At 41.5% G+C, this 21,922-nt stretch overlaps 1 protein-coding gene and 1 pseudogene across 1 annotated transcript in view; one reads left to right on the top strand and one right to left on the bottom strand.

Moving 5' to 3' along the window:
* The window catches only part of RICTOR (RPTOR independent companion of MTOR complex 2), an 89,817-nt gene extending 72,334 nt beyond the window's left edge, over window positions 1-17,483 (top strand). The window contains exons 31-38 of the mRNA XM_066614356.1: window positions 203-1,229; window positions 1,768-1,948; window positions 2,220-2,304; window positions 5,693-5,926; window positions 6,372-6,530; window positions 8,435-8,558; window positions 9,199-9,337; window positions 10,118-17,483. Of these exons, the coding sequence (XP_066470453.1) occupies window positions 203-1,229; window positions 1,768-1,948; window positions 2,220-2,304; window positions 5,693-5,926; window positions 6,372-6,530; window positions 8,435-8,558; window positions 9,199-9,337; window positions 10,118-10,192 (2,024 nt within the window). The 3' untranslated portion in view covers window positions 10,193-17,483. The remainder of the gene's footprint in view (window positions 1-202; window positions 1,230-1,767; window positions 1,949-2,219; window positions 2,305-5,692; window positions 5,927-6,371; window positions 6,531-8,434; window positions 8,559-9,198; window positions 9,338-10,117) is intronic.
* Window positions 2,742-2,861, bottom strand: LOC136642959 (5S ribosomal RNA; annotated as a pseudogene).
* Window positions 17,484-21,922: the final 4,439 nt, after the last annotated feature.

The following is a 21,922-nucleotide window of genomic DNA, read 5'->3' as shown; positions in this document are numbered from 1 at the left end:
GAGAGTTTAATTCTGTGCCCTTGAAATAAGTTCATAACTGTGGCAGGATCATATCCTTGTGGTCATATTAACAGTCTTTTCTCCTATGTCTTTTGCTGAAGGCATTAGGTTTCCAGTCTTAAAGTGTTTCATGTCTTACCTGAAGATGAAAGTTTTAATCTGTTACCACTTTTAGCAATGCAGACTTTTCTTTTAATTTCAGGTATGTTTATTTTGGAGGACGACAGAGTTGGCAGCACCTCTACTAGTACATTTTTCCTAGATATCTCAGAAGATGGTGAGCAGAGTCTCTATGACCGAGCTGGACCTCTAAAGGATAAGGATCGCAGTCCCTTCCCATTTTTCTCTGCCAGGCTTGGGAGGAATCGCTTCTTAAATTCTCTTACCTTGCCTAACAAAAAGCATAGGAGTAGCAGTGATCCAAAAGGAGGCAAGCTGTCCTCCTCAGAAAGCAAGTCGGTCTTGAGACGAAATCGTACAGTCACTGAGCCTTCCAGCAGCATGGACTTCACGCGGGGGGATGAATTCACTCCTATATTCAGGGTGTCTAAAATCCACACTCTAAAACTAGAAACTTCGTTTGTTGGGAGCAGGCACAGTGAAGATGCGGACAGTACCCCAAGTATTGGTGAAAATGACTTAAAGCTTCCAAAAGGCCTTGGGCATGAGAATCACAGGGAAAACACCAGCCGAGAGCGCCTAATAGGAGAAGTTTCTACACAGACTCATTTCAAAAGCCGTAGCTTGAGCTTCAATACAGATACCACAACAAGTGGCATAAGCTCCATGAGTTCAAGCCCTTCAAGGGAGACTGTGGGAGTAGACTCTACAACCGTAGACACAGACTGTGGGAGTTTAAGTACTGTCGTGAGTACCAAGACAGTTAAAACAATCCAGTGTTCAATCCCACAACCAAATCACCTGCCTCTGTCAAAATCCAATTCTGTCTCCCTTGTACCTCCGGGGTCCTCACACACCCTCCCTCGAAGAGCACAGTCACTAAAAGCTCCTTCACTGGCTACAATAAAAAGCTTGGCTGACTATAACTTCAGCTACACAAGTTCTCGAGATGCTTTTGGGTACGCAACGCTAAAACGCTTGCAGCAACAGAGAATGCATCCTTCCCTGTCGCATTCAGAAGCCCTAGCATCTCCGGCAAAGGACGTGCTCTTCACTAACACAATTACTATGAAGTCAGGCAGCTTAGACTCCCGACTAACACCAAACAGGTAAGAGCATATGTCTTCCTCTTGTTTTCTGCTTAAATAGCTAAGTGTTGTCCACATGAAATAATGCATAGAAACATTTTAGTTCATGATGCCAACTCTTAGGAAAATGATCTAACTGTTGAGAAATTAACCAGAAGTTTTGGGTATGATCCAAAGAAACTGTGGGGGGTGGGGCATGCATCCTCAGCTTCCTTTGAAACTTACATGTAACTTTGTATGTTCAACTATGAACTGGTCATAGTTAAAAGGTCACTTTTTTTGGTTCATGTCTGAATTGTAATAGAACAAGCGGCATGAAATACAGATGAACCAGATTCAGAACTGAGCCCAAAGTTGTGTCTTTGATACTGAAAACCCACACCAACAACTTTTTGCTACTACAGTCCTTCCTCTGCATCCGTAGGGGTTCTGTTCCCAGAAACCCCCATAGATACCAATAACTGTTCTTTAAAAAATGCTGTATTTGTTTTTTAAGAATGAAGAGTATGATTTTTTTTTCAGAATATATTGTCATTTGTATGTTATGTGTGTTATACAGGTTCATGAGAGCTTTAAGTTATGCATCATCTTTAGATAAAGAAGATTTGCTAAGTCCTATTAACCAAAACACGCTACAGCGTTCATCTTCAGTTCGTTCCATGGTATCCAATGCTACCTTTGGTAGCTCAGATGATTACATTGGCCTTGCTCTTCCAGTTGATATCAATGAAATATTTCAGGTAAATGGGCAATATTCTTTTTTTCTTCAGTTAGTCATGACTTCAGTTAGTCACCTTTTTATGAGGGAATTTATCTTCTGATTAATAATTTTGATACTATTTTGCATGCACTTTTCAGAGTGCAACTCAACTAATCACAACAGCACTATCTGACAGCTTAAAAAAATCTAATTGTTTTTTTTTTAAAAAGTCCACCTTAAATGGTTCCTCAGTAAACAGTAAGAAAGACATTTTACATTTAATCTGCATTTTTAAATGTAAAATATTTCAGGTAAAGGAGACTCCTTATTTTCAGAAGAAAACTATGCCTTCATTTGATGACCGGGGACCCCGAGTCTTTGCCCAGGATTCTGGAGGTACCTTTTCTATTCCAGACTCTTGACTGACTGTGTTGCTTCTTGTCATTATCAAATCTTCCACCTCTTTTTCTTTTGAAAGAAGTTACCCCTGTCCTGTAGCTTCTGAAGCCTGTGATTTGGATTATTACTACATAGTTTCAAACTTGGATGTGGTTGAAGGTGTATTCTGACTTGCAGTAGAAAGCTACTAAAACATCATACAAATATTTGATTTGAATATATTTGAATCGTGTAAATTTGGGAAATAGGTAATAAATTTAATTCTGCGGTAGACCATTTTCCCCTACAGCCGGAATCTTTAGAGTCTATGTTCTGAAACCTCACACGTAAGTTTCTGCGTTAGTAATTTTGATAGATTCAGACTGGCTGTTTTGCTTTTGGAAGGAGAGAGTAAATATGGTTGGCAACCTTCAGTCTCGAAAGACTCTGGTATAAGCCTACAGCACCCAGTATTCCCAGGCGGTCTCCCATCCAAGTACTAACCAGGCCTGACCCTGCTTAGCTTCCGAGATCAGACGAGATCGGGCATCTGCAGGGTAACAGTTGCTGTCAGAGTAAATATGGACATGGGTAAATTGAAACTTCTTAGTAATTGTGATTTGTGTACCTAAGGCAGCAATAGTAAGGTTTATTGTTACCTCAGCAGACATTCTTCTGTATGTCTGTCCAATTGTCTAAACTTGCATCTGATTTCTTAAGTTCAGATAACCAGCCTTCAGCTTTATTAAAAACACAAATGGAACAACAGTGCAGCGATAACAAGCAGTAGGGCCTAATCAGTTGCTAACAGATTCATAGAGGGAAAACTAAGGCAGTTCTAAATACAGAAGCTTAGGAGGCAATATAGAAACTTCAGGCACAGTAACATCTATTAATATAAGGGGTTCTTATTAAAAAATCAAATCATAATAGTGCCTGCAAGTGATCAGTTGTCATTTATTTGCCTCAGGTGAGATATACTAAAATGCTAATTTTATTTTTGCCAGGAAAGGTAGCCAGAGAGTGAAGAAGAGTAATTCTTAGTGGTTAGTGGCTTACGCGCTCCTTCCTGCTCTTTTTTTTTTTCCTTTTTACTGACTAAGTAGCTGAATGTGAAGAGTGAAACTGTTAATTCTGTCTCCTGCCACCTTTCCACCCTAAGAAGACCAGGCAGAGGAGTACCATCTGGAAAGAACCTTCTCTCCTAGGAGAGCAAAGAACCTAGGGGTTCTTATTTAAAATCGAATCATTGTAGTGCCTGCAAGTGATCAGCTGAGACAATCCATTGTTTAAACTAGGAAAAGGGGATAGAGAAAAAGTACAAGCAGGCTGCTCAAAAATGCCTGAATTCAGCTGAAAGGGCACAAAAAAATAACTTGACAAAGTTGAATGCCATAATTACTAACAGCCAGTGGAGGGGTTGATAATCTGATGATACCCAAGAGCAAAGCACACAGAACCCCAGCATGTAGCTAAACCCGTGAAGTTTGTAGGATGGGTTGGAGTGAGAAGAGAAAACATAGCAAAATTAGTTCCCTAAACACATCTAGCTAGAAATAGTCCCTATTGCAACTACTTACTTTGCCCCAGAAATCAATACATGCTTTCCATGATCCAGCATTAGATTTCACAGCAGACCTAATAGAAGCAGGCAAAAGTTTTCCTGTACTTCAATTTAAGTAATCTAGGTTTGATGATACCATGTAGAGTAATCTGATTGAAGGAGGGAACCCCCCTGGCCACTCCATCCTACCCCTTTACCTAGACCTGAGGTATTCAATCTGTGTGTCCCGCCTCCCTAGTGAGACATGGCTAGCCTCCAGGGGGCATCTCAGGGAGAGAGGTGGCCAGCAGCTGCTCTGCTGCTGAGTTCTGCTTTGCTCTGCTGCACATGCTGCCTCCTGACTTGCTGCTTTTCTGCAGCTGTGAACGAGGTGGGTGGGGCGGTGTGAGGCTGGGGGGGCATGTGAAACATGGTGGGGGGAGGTGGGAGGGAAGGCTGGCTGGGCAGGCAGAGATGCCGCATCTCATCATGGAGCTCTCCATGTGCAGCCTCACCCCAAGGACTACATTTTCCAGTGTGCCCCTTGCCCTGGGATTGGTCAAGGCTGCTTGGGAAGGAAGGAGCCAGCCTGCTCCTGGTGGGGGGGGTGTCCAAATGCCCCAGCCTGCATCCCTCCGTCTGGCTGGGGGGAACATGGGTGGCATCTGCATGTTGGGTGTATGTGTGTGAGCAGCCCCCATCTACTTTGGGGTGAGTTGTAATCTTGCTAAGTGTGGCTGCAATCCTTTCCACACTTTCCTGGGAGTAAGCCCCATTGACTCAAATGGGACTTACTTCTGAGTAGACCTACATAGGCTTGGGGTCTGTGTCAGCTTAACTCAGGATCTTCACCTTTCTCTTTTTCCTCCCCCTTTGAAAAAGAAAAAAAGTCATTCTTGATGGCTTTGTCTCCAAAAATTGATTAAAAATAAAAATCCCCATTCCTTTTTAGCCATTCCCCTTTTTCCTCCTGCCTCCTTTTGGGGGAGGGGGTACTCTGTTGGCTGCTATTGTAAGACAAAAGGCACAATCCTAGCTATGTCTACTCAGACGTAAGTCCTATTGTGTTGAATGGGACTTACTCCAAGGAAAGTGGGGTTAGGATTCCAGCCAAACAGTCTCTAGGTCACAGTTTGCATCAGTTTGCAATTAGCAGATACACACAAAACAAAGTGTGTATCTCCTCCTGCAAATTCATCACTTCCCCCCTCCCTTTCCAAAACCCTGCAGGTGTGCTGCTAACAAATTCTGGGCACAGTCCTAACCAGGTCTACTCAGAAGTAAGTCCTATTTTGTTCAGTGGGGCTTACTCTCAGGTAAGTGTGGTTAGGATTGCAGCCTCAGAGTGCTGGCAGCCTTGTTTCTAGTGTATAACTATAACACCTTCATCCCCATTTTGGGGTAACTGAGGTGAGGTGTTGTAATGGGGAGCCATGGTCAATGGCTACAAGGATCAGGGGAGGCGCGAGCCGGAAAAGTTCGAGAACCACTGACCTAGACGGGCAAATTTCGGTGCCCACTTAGAATGTGCATGCCAGTCTCAGTAGAAGGCTTACCCATTCTAGACATGAAGAAGAGAACAAAAGCACATCAGTATATGATTGTCTAGGAATTTTCAAACAAAGAGTAAAGACTTCTGCAGGAGCAAGTTCTAGTGTCTTTCAGGCTGCCAAACTTGCACAGAAGTATCTGGGGGATTAGAAGGGAAAAAACAAGGCATTCATCAGAACTGCTAATCTTCTAGGAGAAGAATAATTTCTGAAGAATGTCACATCTGGGAATGAATCACAAATGTTGGTATGTTAGTACAAAAGTGATATTATTATATTCCTTTTTCTATAGCTTAACTGAATGTATTTCCAGGTTTCTCATGTGGTTCTACGGAGATGGTCAAGAGTCCCTTCCAGATGCTTCGTCAGCAGATCAGTCTTACTGAGATTATGAACACGAGCCGTTCAGATGCCTCTCAGTTCCTAGAAAACATGGAAGACACTGGGCTCCAAGAACACACAGAAGATAATTGCCTTTACTGTGTCTGTACTCACATCCTGGGCTGTCAACATAATAACAAAGTGAACTCTGAATTTAGTCGCTCAGGTTAGTAGCCGTATGTCTGCTGCAATCTAGAAGTCTAGCAACTTCTTTAGGCCTCCCCTTGAGTTATTTTCCTGTGCAAGGACTTGTAAGCCAGAAGCCTTGTCCATCCTGCTCTTGACTTCTGATGCAGCTTCATCATTGCCAAAATCAGTGTCATGCCATGAAAATGAGAAACCTACTTTCAAATTAGATTTATAGGGTCCCAAATTCTGTGAAAACTAACATATTTTGCTAGCTTAATTGATGCATCTTGAAAACAGTGTTTCTGAAACAGCTTTCTTTTGGCCAGTAAGAAACATGCGATGCACTGGTATTTGTGCTTCAGTCTTCTTTGTATTCATTAATATAATTTTTTAAAGTATTTATTTCAACTGTAATTGAACTGTGTGCATTTCTTTGCTTATCTAAGGCATTGTATATATCTTACGTCAAAATTGGTTATCAGAATTTTCAGACATTCCTTATTCTGACTGGTGTGGAAAGACCATGCACAATCACTTGGATGTGGTTTCCCATTCCTCAAAGTTTTCTGGCATTTCAGGATGTAGTGATGCTGTATCTCATGACTCAGCTAGTAGCACCAAGAGTACAGAACTCGTGATAGGTAAGTGACTTTGTCACCGTGTTCCAGCTTTAATACCTTGAATATTACGATGGAATTAGATATGTGAGAGATGCTTATTCAAAACATTTTTATATGGCAGCAGTGGTGTCGCTGGGTGGATGCGGGGTGTGTGGGCCGCACTGGGTCACGCGCACGGGGGGGGTGACGCACACTGGGGGGGCGACGTGCTAAAACTGCAGGGGTTAGGAGTAACCCCATCATATTATATACCATTGGATGTGGAATTTTGAGCGAAATGCAATGCAAAAAGCCAGAGTGAAATATCTCCTTTCCATCAAGAGTTATGGCCAAAAAACTGGAGAACAAAAAAAGCATGGATCCCTAGGGAAAGTGAAAGCGAGCCGTATTGTGCGTTTACTCGCAAGTAGGCAAACTTGCCTTAGTCCGTCGGAAAGGGCAGGCTGAGAGGAATCCAATGACACCAGAATGGTCCTGATCCAATGAATGCAGCCCCCAAAAACACCTGAGAAGGAAGTCCCTCCCTCCAAGCAGATGAATGTATTGAGCCCTATGAATAGTGAAACTAAGCCTCATGGTCATGTTTACTCGCAAGTAAGCAAACATGCCTTGGCTGGTGTGGAAGATCAGGTGAAGGAGAGTACAAGGCTACCAGAATGGTCCTGATCCTGTGCACCTGGAGTTAAACAAGTGCTCCAGAAGGCAGCCTCTCCCCCACTAAAAAGGATCAAAAAGAGGCTTCAGCTGATAAGGTGAACCTTTTTGAGACTTGCAAAGCTAGGTGGATCCTGACAGTGATCTGGTTTAAACAGAAGTTCTTAAATTGAAGTGGGCACTGGGTAGGGCTGAAAACCTTACTGATTTTGGAGGGGGAGGTGTTATTGCAGACAGGCTACAGAGGAAATTCACTTAGTGGAACAGGCCTGGCTTCTGCTTATTTAATTATTTGTTTTACTTTAATTATTTATACTTATTTATTTAAATTTGCCTGATGATGTCACTTCCACCATGACATCACTTCTGGTGGGTCTTGGACAGATTGTCATTCTAAAAAGTGGGTCCCAGTGCTAAAAGTTTGAGAACAGCTGCAATAAGGTGTTAGTAAGTTGACACCCTGGGGGTGTGTGTGACACCACTGGTGTTCAAAATCACTAAAATCACAGTTTGGAGGAATAATACCAGCATGTTATATATCAATCAATGCGTAATTTCATGCAGAATGTGTTTTATCTTTGTTCTATCGAAAGGTACAGTCAAAAAACCAGTGGTGGCGGAGTGATGGTACATCACCACGCCCACCACCTTGGGTATTGCCCCGTCCACTGCATGGGGGGTGACGCACTGGCATCCCGCACTGGGTGACACGAACCCTAGTGACGCCACTGTATGGCAGTAACATCCTCTCAGTTGAACATTCTTCTTAAACTGGGCATCAAGTTCACAGTGCTAGGAAAAATTAACCTACATTGTTGCTTTCTTTCTGCCCAATAGCTAAGCATGACTAATGGTTCTAGGGACTGTTCAGATGTTATTCATTTGGTTTCCTCCCCTGCCATATTCCCTCTAACGCATGGTGAGATCAAGCGGCATTGAGTTCACACACTTGCTCCACCCATCCTTTCCCTTTTTCCCACTCCTTTTAATACTTGTAGATGTGAATGCCAAAACCAGGAGAATCCATGTTTGTTTGATCTCCCTTGATCCTAGGAGCTGAACCTATACTGTATGTGTAAGCAAGGAGAGAAAATATTGTCTTCAGAATCCCTTGGCCAGTGCGGCATTTCTGTGTGTCTCTGTCTAAAATGGCTGTCTAAAGTATGTTTAAAATATAGCAGACTGTATAATGCTGTATAATGCATTTTCAGTCATGTACAGATATATTTGCCTTATTAGATTTTCATATTGTTCTATTTATTTTTCCCAAGGAGTAAAGTCAATCCCAGATGATACTCCAGTGTGCCGCATACTACTGAGAAAGGAAGTCTTGCGATTAGTTATCAACCTGAGTAGTTCCGTAGGAACTAAAGGACATGAAACGGGGCTCTTGACGTACGTAATGTTCTCTTTTTGCTACAGTACAGGCTTGCTACCAGGCAGTTTTGCACACTAAGAGCCCGGTCCTATCCTGACCTTGTGCTGGCAGATCCCTTGATTTGAGGGGATGGATGAGGAGTGGGCTGAGGTGGGAGGGGGAAGATGTTGGCAGCAGCCATGCATACTGGATCCTATCCCCCCCCCCCTTCGCAGCCCATCCCAATCCCCTCAGACATGCACCATTTAAAGAGCTGCTGTACGTCTCAGGAGACCAATTGGGGACTAGGCAGCATATGGGGAGGTATGTAAAATGTTCTTTATTTATATTTCCTGAGCTGTCTGGTCTCCTGCCAGTCCACTGCATGCAGTGTGTGCTTGGTCAGCAGCTCTACACACTTTGGCCCAGCAGGGGACAGAATTGGGCTGTGCACGAAGGAGGCAAAGAAAAAGAATGCAGGTGAAGTTTGCCCTCCAGTCCACACTCTTTCCTACAGCTGTTCATTTACAGTGATTGTGGGAACAGGTCTTCTCGTGCAGGATTAGATTCCCAACTTTTTTCCCTAAAGATTTGCGCTGTGTTATTTTGATGGAACATTTTTTTTTTAAGTCATGTTTACATGTGAAATAAGTTGTCATTCTTTTTGTTGTTGTTCAGAATTAAGGAGAAGTTTCCCCAGGCATTTGATGACATCTGTCTTTACTCTGAAGTGTCCTACTTGCTAGCTCACTGCACATTTCGATTACCTTCTCGGCGGTTCATACAGGAGCTCTTTCAGGATGTACAATTTCTACAGGTGAGTAAAAGTGCCATCTAGTGAGCTTTGTGGCTCAAAACATTGGTGTCATACTACTAGGTTGTATCCTAGTGGATACATGAAGAAAACAGCTTGTAGAGGCAAACTTTCCTGGCCCCCTTTGCAGAAAAGCAGACCCCTGAGCCCTAAGAAAATCCACTCTGGAGGGCAAGATTGAAGGTGCAGAGTTTAAGGGGCTGAGGGACCAATCCTAAAGTGGCCCAGCACAGGTGCTGAGCCCTGACACTGGCACTAGATACTATAAATGTGCTGTAAAGCATGTTTATGGCATCCAGCAAGTAAGGAGTGCCAATGCTGGGGTCACATCAATTAGGCACTGTGCCCAGCGCCAGCAGGAAGAGGACGCATCGCCATTGGTGGTGAGTGCAACCGCCGGGGCGGCTTCTGGGGTGGGGGGAAGGCGGAATGAGGGTAGGGGGAGGATGGGTTGGGGAATGAACTGGGGCAGGAAGGGGCGGAACCTTCGATGTATCCTGAATTCCATTGGAAGCTCCATTGTGGGGCTTGGGGCTTTCCCTAGCAGAAGGGAACAAAAGTCCCCTCCCCTCAAGGAGACCTCTGGCTGCTTCCTAGCGCCTGCTGGATACAGCAGTAGTCACTTTGATGCCACTGCTCCAGCAGATGCCTGGAAACCGAGGCACTGTAAGTCTAGTTAAGGAGAAATAGGTGAAAACCAGGTCCCTTCCTTTCATAGTAGAGTTGCAACCCCTTGTATCTTGAGGTGCTTGTTTACCTTTGTGTCTTCTTTCTTTTGTCTAGATGCACGAAGAAGCAGAAGCTGTTCTAGCAACACCAGCCAATCAACAAACAGTTGACTCATCAACTGAATCCTGACCTCTCGTCTCCTGTGGTGCAGTACACATGAAATTGCTGGCAGTCTTGGATAAATTCCAGTTGACCGAACAACAGAGAGAAGCATTATCTTCTGAATTGCTCTAGAAGTTTCTGGTACATGGAATTGGAAGCTGAGCGACAGAGCTTTGTCTCAATCAAACTTGCTTCCCCGGCCATGTGAGTGCTGAGGGGAATTGTTAAAACAACAAAAGTAACAATTATCAAGTTATGCAAGAAGAACCAAGCACCAAACACTTGCACAGGTTTTCATTTCACTTATTTTTAAATGCAGTGTCATCGTATTAAGAGGACAACATGGAGGGTCATATTTTGTGTGGTTGACTTTTGACTTCTGGACGGAGAATGATGACTTGCTTGTTAATCCCTGAATCTTGGGAGTCAGGGTATCTTAAGCTGCATCCCATTGTCATCAATGGAGCATGCTCTCGCTGTGGACATCAGGGGATTAATGATGGGCCTTCTATAACATTTTTCTTAATTTTGTGAAACACTACTTGGGGAATTTCACATCTTGGAGAGAGAGAGAGAGAGAGAGACCTCTCAGTAATTTAGGGTAGTCTTAAGTTATTTTATCGTTTATAATAGCAGAAATTCTTATTTGTTTCCAGTTTTGTTGCCATTACATGTAATGATGTGTTAAGTGAACCAATTAAGGAATTTCACTACAGTTTGATTTTTAGAAGAACAAATCGCTTACATCAGTCTCCTGGATTTTCCCTGTACATATAATGCATGTCATTTTGGTGGATTTTTCTACATTAATGCTCATCCAGTATATAAATTGGTTGTCTAAATGTAAACCTTTAACAAGCATGACTTATGTCAGGTCAGGGTGCATACTTTATCAAGCAAAACTAGGAAATGTATACCTGTTGCTGCTTTTGATCAGGAAAGATGCAAAAGATTAATTATTTTCACATTCCTTGGCTTTAAATTTCCTCCTAACCACTTTACTTGGATCATACATGTGAGAGGTTAATTGCAGAATAATATCAATAATTACAGCAAACAGCCTTAAATGTGCAATGTTGAAGTGGCCGCTACATTTTAATCCAGTATTCAGAGGTCTTTTGCACAAGTTACATGATGGTAACAATTTGTAGGTCAGTTTTCCTCGCATTCTCAGTGAAATGTCTAAAATTAAATAGTGCAAACTTGAATCAAACTTGTCTTGTCACGCACTGAAAGCGATCAGGAAGCTGCCTCTAGAATCAGGTTACTGACTTATGCAAACCTGTACGTACGTGTATGTGCCCGACCACTTTGTTACAAAAGGCTAATAGTGTAGTTATTCCTGTGACTTTTGGTGTATAAAAATAGTTCAGCTGGACTGTACTGAAAAAGAATATATCCACCCACTTTTATTTTCCCCTCCTCTACTTTTTTTTTTTTTTTTTAAGAAAAGATCCATTTATCATGCTGGAATTTGCTCCGTTTTACATATTATCAGAACTTGCTGATGGATGTTTTTGTCATTGTTTCTTGTTCCTTGCATCATGTAATATAATTTTAAGTGTACTTGAATGTGCAGAATGCAACGTTTGCTACGTTATCTCCACTGCTATTCTGTGAACATATGAATTTTGCTCTGCAGTTTAGGGACAGGATATAAATGTGTTTAAATAACAGTGAAAAATCACACTCTAAACACACTCCATCCCTTTCCTAGAACCTCCCAGTTTGTCTTAGCAGAAGTTTAATTATACTATTGCAATAGGTGTCTCTTTCCCAAACGGATTCCTCCTTTCTCTGTTTCATTTGAACTCCTAGCCCTTCCTGTGCTCAACAGAGTGAAAGATAAGTAGCTGCTCCTCCAAGTCATTCCTGGTCTATGAAATTCTTGTTGTGTGAGACTGAATCTGTGCTGTTCTCCTCCAGTGTGCCTGTGCCTCTTCCAGACTGGGCCACAGAGTGTGACTGTGAGTCATGTTTTGGCAATGCTCTTGAGTAAACTTCTCTGGAAATGCAAATCGGTTATGAGCAGTTTACTAGAGAAAGGATGAAGCAATTGCCCTTTTCTGTTAAAATTGCCCAAGACGAGATTTGAAGCAGGGTCTGAGCAGTAGAGTACAAGGAATTAAAATTTCCTGTGACAGTTTATAGGCAATCTATTAAAGTCACTTAAGACTTAGGATCTTGCTGTCAGCTGTGCAACATCCACTAGTTAAAATAAGTTTGAATATGTTTTAGACTTCCTCCAGAATAGATTAGATAGGAGACTCAAACTGAACACTTTAAAGAGATGAGCAGCAATTTTGTCATCACTTAGAAGCCTCAGAGCCATCTTTCCATGCCCACACAATTGGAGTATGTCAAGGACAGACACTCTTATTTCTTCTCCATCCGTCCATAGGTTTTTCCCTTGTACTAAATTTGGTGTTAACCATGTTGTCTCAGGCTCCATTCCAGCCACTCTAGATTGTATTTCTTTTCATATAATAATGTGGCCTTTCTTGTAGCAATCACTGCTGTCACAAGGATGTTGGAATTGGACACCCTTTCTATGCAGGCTAAGCTATGCATGTTTCACAGGAATAGCGGTTTTCTCCATCCCAACCCAGGATTTAAACTTAAGTGAAATGATCGCCACTATTCTCCAGAAGCTTCTGCCCTCTCATTCCACTCAAACTTAGTGAAATCAGAAGAGAACATTTGGCACACTTTTGATATGCAGGATTCCCTGAAGATCTTCATTTCTAGGAGTGACCTTTTAGAACTGACTGTGTTTAATTATGGCAGGGTCAGTCAGGATACAAAGAATTCTACCACCTTCGTTTCTTAAATGGATCCAGTTCTATTTAAGGGTCTTTATAAGGCTTTGCAGGCTCCCACCCCATCATAGGTGCAAGCCATTCTAGAGAAGGGGGAGCAGCAACCTGGAAAATGCAGTCCCAAGATTCCTGAGAAGACATGTGTAGGGTTTCAAACACACTACTTTGTGGCATGGACATCCTGTCCCTTAGCAGATGCCATCTTTGAGCACAGGTTGCTAGAATAATTCCTTTATTCCCATTGGGTTTCCTTCATGAAGAGAGCTTTCTCTCAGTATCTTTATACTCTAACCCACCCTGATTTATGGGGCTGTATTGCTTTGGCACATCCCATGTATTTGAAGTGGCAGCAGAGATAATTTGGAGAGTAGCCAGCTGAGTTCATACCTATGAGATGTCCTCCTTGGGTTAATCTCTGCTATTCGTTCTGGCTCACCCTTTTGGAACAAAGAAAACAGTTATTCTACAAGAACGTGGCATACTGCCATTAGACTTCCAGATAACTAACAGTCTCCTTTTGGAGTCATCTTTTGGGAATGCTCATTCTTTCTTCTTCAGCTTGGTGATCCCTTGGAATCCTGGGATTATCAGGAGGTCATTGGAGAGCTACCCTAGCTTTTAGCCAGGTGGACTTTTGAATTTTACACAATTGTTTAAGGGGTTCCCCCCCCTTGTTTATGGTAGCTACTGATTTAGAAGTCCCCAACTAGGAGGCTACAGGAAGGAGCATGGTGGAGCATTTCTATAGATTGGTGTCCCTTCTCCATTTTAAAATAACTATTTCTCTGAGCTGCAGAGCAAAGCTCTATGTTTGGAGTGACAGCAGAGGACAATTTACCGGTACAGAGGACAATTTACCAGGAACAGTCCAACTGCCATTTTTCCATAATAGTTCCTTGTTGAAAGTGCTTTCATGGAATCATGTGTCCTTCCCTATAATTTACTTAACAGAAAAACACTTGTAGGGCTGTGAGTGGGTGCTCACAATGGAATTCAGTTGTCTGAGCCTTTTTCATTCTCTTGAGAGATCTTTAAAGATTTGGCCAGGAACAGGAGGCTGCAGCTGCTTTAATCCCTACTTGATAACCATATATCAAATATATTTGATAGGATTTCATCAATACTGTCCACCAGTATTTGCAGAGATATCTTTTGGTCTTAAAGAAGTACATCTCCTTTGAAAAACCAAAATACCAGCCACAGTAGACCAAACAGTGGTGTAAACTCCAAAGGACTAGTGTAGTATCCCCAGTAAAGACAGCAATAGCTGATCCTATACAGTAGTTGTGAACACTACCTCAGTTAGATTAGATTATTAAGGTTAGTTAGTAATGCTAAATGGAGTTAATTCAATAACTATATTTTGCATTTTTGCTTTCAAGGCAAAAGTAAATGAAATTTTTTGAGTTTTTCGCAATCTATATTAATAAAAGAAAATCACCAGATACTTACGCATTTTTGAAAATGGCTCTTAGTGATTGAAAATTAGAAATTAGTGAATAATTAAAGTAAACTCAGATAGCAGTGCATATACATCTGCAACATGTTTTACCACTACCTTTTTTTTCAAAATCTATGGCTTGTATCTTGAACATGCCTCCAGAAGTATTTAACTGGGCAGCAACATTACCCAAGAGGGGATATGATAAGTTATGGCAGGAAATTGCAAGATAACATCAAGTTAATTTTTGAAGTCCATATAAAAGGCTTAATAGATTCCAAATGTGTGGAGGATGGAACGTCAGTAACAATCATTTCACATGCAATAATTTGTACTTAGTTTAATTTTAAGTTATTTTTAAGGGTGATGCCCTGGAGCCTACCATTTGATATGAGTTTTCTACTGGGAGTTTCCATATTTGAACTGAAATTTCTTATTAACAAAGTTACACTTACAACCAGTACCTCTCACTTCCTAAACTCATATTTGAACAACTTGTATTGTGAACTACCAGGAGCTGGACCACCCCATCCCTATTCTTATTGTTCCAGAGAGACAGGGAGAAGGAAGCCTTTGCCAACTGCTGCATAGGGCCACTGGGCTGCATTTGACTTGGTGGCTCAACAGTGGTATGGACCTATGTTAGGTGCTTTTACCACCTAACCAAAACTTTAGATTCTCTGCAAATCAAATGTAGTTCTACATTGTGTGTATGCAGTGTAGCCTATGCCCACTCTCACTGTGGTCCCTTACTATCTTCATATGGTAGAAACCGTGGCTTGTCTTAAGGTATGTGTTGCATGAGTAGTACTAGTATGAGTGGCCCCTGATGAAATTCAAACAAGGATCCTAATGCCTCAGATTAGACCTTTGCAGCATGTTCTATGTCTTGGTGGGGGGGAAACCTGCTTGCATATTACTCTGCACACACAGATTCCCCTCCCCCTCAGGATTTGCTCTTGGAAAAAGTTCAAAAGCCAACCTTGGGCTTACAAGTTCCTTCCCTCTCCCTGCCTCTCCCCTTTTATCTTCACTGCAGGTAAAGTTGAACAGAAGTAATTTCCCTTGGCGATTTGAGATTACATTCTATTTAAATAAGCCTCTCAAGATCATTTGGGGGAGAAAATTAGGGAAAGGAGCAGCATGGAGTATCCCAACAGGTTGCGGATGAGAGAGAACATTGTAACTGACAATGTGGCCTGCCTATACTTGGTGCATTCCAAATACAATTGTAGTTTCCTATGAGAGATAATTTCTAGATAAAGTAGGTATTGCATAGCGAAACTGTTAGAACTAGGTACCTCAAGTAGAACACTTCCTCCTTTATGTGTACTTAGGAGGAACCTGATTTTAAGGCAGACTTGGAAAACCTTTAACTCTTGCGAGTTCTTTAAGAGATTTGATAATCAGAGATTGAATTAATTCCCTGGGAAACATGGGTTATCAAGTTTAACCAAGGGCCATATAACCTTGAGAGTTTTCATTTTTAATAATTCCATTGTTTAGGTGGTTCTTTAAATAGATATATCAGCTCTCAGTTTCCTTAATTTTTAGTATGCCAGAAAATGGCCATGAGTTGAAGAGTTTCAATAACAATTTTTTTAGGGTTGGTAAAGAGGAGGCATGGTCCTAAAGAATCAGGTAGACACATTTGGAAGTTGCCTTCCCAAAAATATTCAAAAATGCCTGCAAGGCCACAGAAAATGCCTTTCAAATGTTTCATGATTTCAGTGAATAACATTTTAACATGTAGTATGAGAAAGAAATATGATTATTCTAGAAGTACATACCTCTGGAAATTATCAGTTCCTTCTATATCCAGCAACACTAGAAGTTTGCAAAGTTAATGTTCACCTGTGAAGTGAATGTAAGTTTGAGGTCAAGTTTGAGAGGGCATGAACCGCTTGAGAGGGCATGAGGCACCCTTGAGTCTTCAGTAAGCATGTGCTAAATATGTATTTAAGTGTGTACTCAGAGTGCTTACTTTTGACTAGGTCTTGCCCTGAATCTAATCCTTTTTGATATCATTATGGAAAAAGAAACTCTTCTTTTGACATGGCCTCCTGCAAGAGCCTTTTGGCTTATCTCCTGTGCAAACAATTATGACACTGTAGAGGGGCAGGTGCTTTGTGACATTTTTTATTTACTGTACTGTACAATTTATGCGCTGGCTGAAGGTATGCTAGTGATGATGGGAACATGGTAGAATCCCTGTTAGAAATTCTCCTTTTCTAGAAATAACCCAGTCTTGATTTTAGGTTTTTGTTTAGGTTTATCTTCTTAAAACTCCAGATGTGCTACATATTTTTGTTAACCATTTTTTTTAAAATTTTCAGTAAGAAATGTGGATTTTATTTTGGATTATTTTTGTAAAATAGGTGGATAGCAATGCCACAGCATGCAGAAATTGCACTTTGTTGCTTGACTTGCTTGTAAAATAGACACTATTTAATTTGAATGGGGGGAGGGGAAGAGAGGAACCTAATTTATGCCAAAAAAGGTAACTTGCCATTTTGCCACAGCATAGGTTAGATTAGCACAAAATGCAAGAACCGGGGGGGGGGATTTTGTATGTGTAATGGGGAGAGAAATCGTGGATGCCAATAACCCAAACTATGTGTGATATAAGAGATGATGTAAATTACTTATTCTAAGGAGGGGAAGAGATCATGAAAAACTTAGATTCATTTTCCCTGTCCTATGTGGTCATATTTTCCTTTTTTTAATTTTAGTTGACAAGCTGCTACATATTTGGAAGTTCTGTTGTTTGTAGGTCACTGAATGGACATTGAAATCTGATTTATATTATATACCTGTAACATAGAAAGAAAAAAGTATTTATATATTTTCTGTATGAATATTTCATTGAGCTGTGTATAATTTTAAAGAGGCTTTGTCCCAAAATGGTTCTGTCCATCCTGATTCTTTTTGTTTTCTATTTGTTTGGATTTGGGTTTCTTGTATAGTGTGTACAGTTCATGTCTATGAACATTGAAGCCTCCTGAAGCATTATCAATGAAAGGGATGCATTGTTAATAAAATGGACTTTCAAACTTCACATGGTTGTCTTGCTGTCTTAAAATAAAATGTAAAGGTTTCACTATATCCAAGATTCATCTGTATTATTTCCCCCCCCCTGCATATCCAACCAGTTGTGGACCAGTTGCCACTTGTGGCAAATTTGAATAATAAACCTGTAGTTTTTACAATCAGAAATGGCTTTCTAGGTGTTAGTGATTTAGCTTACTAAGATGCAATGAGACCTTAGCATTCAGCATGTTAGTTTCCCCATCTTTGGCCTGTTCCTCTCCCCTGGGGGCTGGGGGATAAGAATAGGCCCTCAGTTTGGCTGTACTTGTCATAAGAGGTGACTACAACAGCCACCAGGTAGATAGGACTTGATAGCCTGGGAAGGCAGCTCATCTGAGAGAAGGAAAACTCTGATCCCAAACCTCCACTGCCTTGTGGCTACATCCATCCATCTACTTTACCCAGGCTTCGCGCACTGGAGAGGACACTCTGTTCCAGAGCCACCATTCACAGTGCAATGCCGTGGTCTTCTGAGACTGAAGGATGTTTTTCAGCAGTTCTGGCATTTTTTTTCTTCTGACCAGTAGCTGGCACTGCGGCTTAATTCCAGTAGTTCGGCTATGGCTCCTAAATAAACAAGACCACACAGATAGAGGTGGCCATGATCCAGAGTAGAAGGTAAGGTAAGGATGTTTAGGTGTTTAAGTTTATCTTCAGATGTTCAGGTTTCTCTTTTTAAGCCATTTCTGCCCTGCGTTGCATATACACAGCAGGGACCAAATGTATGCACCTGTGGCCTGGGCAAAAATGGGTTAAACTCCAGATGTGCTACATATTTTTGTTAACCATTTTTAAAAAATGTTCAGTAAAGAATGTGCCTCTCCTTGCCCACTTGGCAGGGAGAGCCATTGGACAGTGGCATCCTTGGAGGAAGAGGTGCTCACTCTCAGTAAGAAAAAGAATGAAGAAAAAGATTGCAGTGGTTCTGGCAGCAAGGCATCCCTCACCAGTTTGCCATGCCCCTCACTTACTATTCAAAGTGAACCTTCCAGTTGGCCTCATCAGTAGGTTGGCCTTGCCAGCTTCCAGTGGGGTAGAAGTTGTACAGAGTCTAGAGGGAAAATTCCCTTTACCTTGAAGGCAGTTGCACAAGGACAGTGGCTGGAGAACAGCTTGCTATTTTAGAACACAGAATTAAATAGTGAGTTAAATAGCGTTTATTAACAATATTTGCAATCTAAAGTACAGAGGAGACACCAGAGGACATAGGTTAGGAAATGCAAAGGTAATGAATAATTTATAGTGACTTTAGCATCTAAAAATAGTCAACTAACAAATGTCAAGTGTAGCTGCCTCCTGTTGGAGCCTCCCTTCAGTGTTCCATTGACTTTGAAATCAGCTGCACTGTGTCCTCCTGGGCTGCTGAAATGTTTCTACATGTCATTTTTGAGAAGAAAACACGTACAGAGGAAAACACACACAACTTCAGAAGAAATCACACCCAACTTCCTCTTCTGAGTTCCTGGAGATCATTGCATATTTTTCTTGGAAGGAGTTTTTTGTCAGGCTGCATCAATTCTCAGGGCCCAAACAAGGTTACTGTGCAGTCAAGGGCTGCTCCTTCTAGCTGACCACAGACATCAGCCAGCCTAGACCCAATTGCAACTTGTTCTTGAAGACAAAAACTGGAATTGATACTGGAGAGTGACATTAATATCACCCTTCTACGTATGCCTAGAGCCCACATTCAGAGCCTGAGATGAACACCCAGACCCGAATGATAATTTGTGATGATCCCCATGAGTTCAGTGAGATTTGTTTATAAATCAGAATGCCCAGAACTGCAGCTTCCATATTCACATTACTATTGAATACATTTTCTGATACTGGAGGAAGAGAATTGTACGTCCCCTTCAGGCCTGCAGAGTTTGAACTGTGTGATATCAACCCCCCCTTTTTAAACTTAGTTTTTAAAAGTCATAATTATATTTTACTATCTAATATTTTATTCAGGGTCTTTGTGTTTGAGCCTATTCCCTCCTTACCAAATTTGCTCTTAATGTGTTGCCTGCAAACTGCAATTCCAAATACATTTCAAAAGATGAAATACTTTCATTGGCTGGGACTGAGCAATCATTTTCCAAGAAAATCAGGCTTTCAAGGTTGTATCAGACTTTCAAGAGTAAAGTACTCTTAAAGTAGATAATGATTTTCTCTTTTAGTTGTGTATTTGACACTACCTGATTCTTACCCAGATCCAAGGTGAACAATCAGATCGGTTGAGCTATTCCAATTGTTAATTGAAAGAGTATTTTTAAGTGTATATCTTCATATTACAAAAACAGAGTTGTGGCATCTTAAAGATTTTTTGTAGCATAAGTTTTTGTGGACTCTGCATTTTTTTTCTAGCCATGTGAGTCTGGAGAGGCCCTGGTAAAAATAACTCCAGGCAACTGATAATGGGAACTCTTATCTGTGAAAGCTTATGCTATGGTAAATTCACTATTTTTAATGTGCCAGGAGGTTCTTTGTTTGCTACAACAAATATAGCTATCTCTTTGTTAAAGTAACAAGATGTAAAGAGTGAGCTAGACCTCAAATTAATGTTTCTCAGGCTAAAATTTTATTCACACTTAGCTAGGACTAAGCCTGACTGAACCCAACAGGTTTAACATGTGAGTAAATAAATTTAACACAAAATATCTGGTGATTTTTGCCCTAACTTTCCAACATATCAAAGAAAAAAATACCATAATTCAATAATGTAATTATCTGATGGCACTAAGGCTAAGTGAACCACCAGATATGGTGCATGGAACAAATAAGTCAGAGGGTGTCAACTCATATGCATTTGCCTGTCTAACATGTCGGGTCTATGTTCTGGATAAGGCAGAAACACAGCCAACAAGGTGGTTCAGGAACAGGTGCAGATTGCTGGAGTCAGCAGGATCAGCAAACACCTGTGACTTAGCCTACACTGATTGGCCACTCCAACTACTTAATGTTTGGTCTGTTGAGGTTCCAGTGCAGCAGTAGGAGTGTACTGAACTGCTGCCAGTAACTTGGGAGGCTGGATGTGAGTATATACATGTTGTTACTGACCATGGAATGAACTTTGACTGTGTATCTTGGAAAACTGATTTGGATTTGTTGTTTATGGACTGACTGCTCATCGTGCTGACTAGGACTGTTTACTGATTACTCTACTTGTAACAACCCTTGCTCTGAAATATAACCACTGCATTCAAAGAACTCTGCTGGTGTATGCTGTTTTGTGTGCCTGCTCATCCAAGGTTCCATACAACTCTTTACCAAACAAAGGTAGTACCAGAGTCTAACATAACTAGGTTTTAAACAAATGATAAAAAATTGATACCAGGGACCAGGGGGGCTTGTGGGAGTTCCACAATCAACCTATCTGCATCCCTTTAAAAGGAGGAACAGGGAGTTGGAGTAGGGCTCCATTCCTAAACGAAGTCAGAGGCCACATGCATTTAGATTGAGATGGTTCTTGAATCAGTTGGTCCCAATAAGAATTCAAAAAAAGATGTAAGGTGATGGGAGTTCTAATGTTTTCCATTCATGTGCAGAATAAATTATGTTACGTACACCAGTCTCATGGTAATGGTCAGGTGTGTGAGAACTCAGAAATGTTTCGAAATGAAATGAAATGGCACACATGCATCTGAGAAGATTTTTGGCTGCCATGTCTAGCAGATCTGTTGATTCCCTAGTCTGTCTCTGGAATGTCATAAGAACATAAGAACATAAGAACAGCCCCACTGGATCAGGCCATAGGCCCATCTAGTCCAGCTTCCTGTATCTCACAGCGGCCCACCAAATGCCCCAGGGAGCACACCAGATAACAAGAGACCTCATCCTGGTGCTCTCCCCTACATCTGGCATTCTGACTTAACCCATTCCTAAAATCAGGAGGTTGCGCATACACATCATGGCTTGTACCCCATAATGGATTTTTCCTCCAGAAACTCGTCCAATCCCCTTTTAAAGGCGTCTAGGCTAGACGCCAGCACCACATCCTGTGGCAAGGAGTTCCACAGACCGACCACGCGCTGAGTAAAGAAATATTTTCTCTTGTCTGTCCTAACCCGCCCAACACTCAATTTTAGTGGATGTCCCCTGGTTCTGGTATTATGTGAGAGTGTAAAGAGCATCTCCCTATCCACTCTGTCCATCCCCTGCATAATTTTGTATGTCTCAATCATGTCCCCCCTCAAGCGTCTCTTTTCTAGGCTGAAGAGGCCCAAACGCCGTAGCCTTTCCTCATAAGGAAGGTGCCCCAGCCCCGTAATCATCTTAGTCGCTCTCTTTTGCACCTTTTCCATTTCCACTATGTCTTTTTTGAGATGCGGCGACCAGAACTGGACACAATACTCCAGGTGTGGCCTTACCATAGATTTGTACAACGGCATTATAATACTAACCGTTTTGTTCTCAATACCCTTT

This window comes from Tiliqua scincoides, chromosome 2 (genome assembly GCF_035046505.1).
Source record: "Tiliqua scincoides isolate rTilSci1 chromosome 2, rTilSci1.hap2, whole genome shotgun sequence".
Classification (NCBI taxonomy): domain Eukaryota; kingdom Metazoa; phylum Chordata; class Lepidosauria; order Squamata; family Scincidae; genus Tiliqua; species Tiliqua scincoides.
Note: the sequence above shows the minus strand (reverse complement) of the source record. Positions and strands in the feature narration are given on the sequence as shown.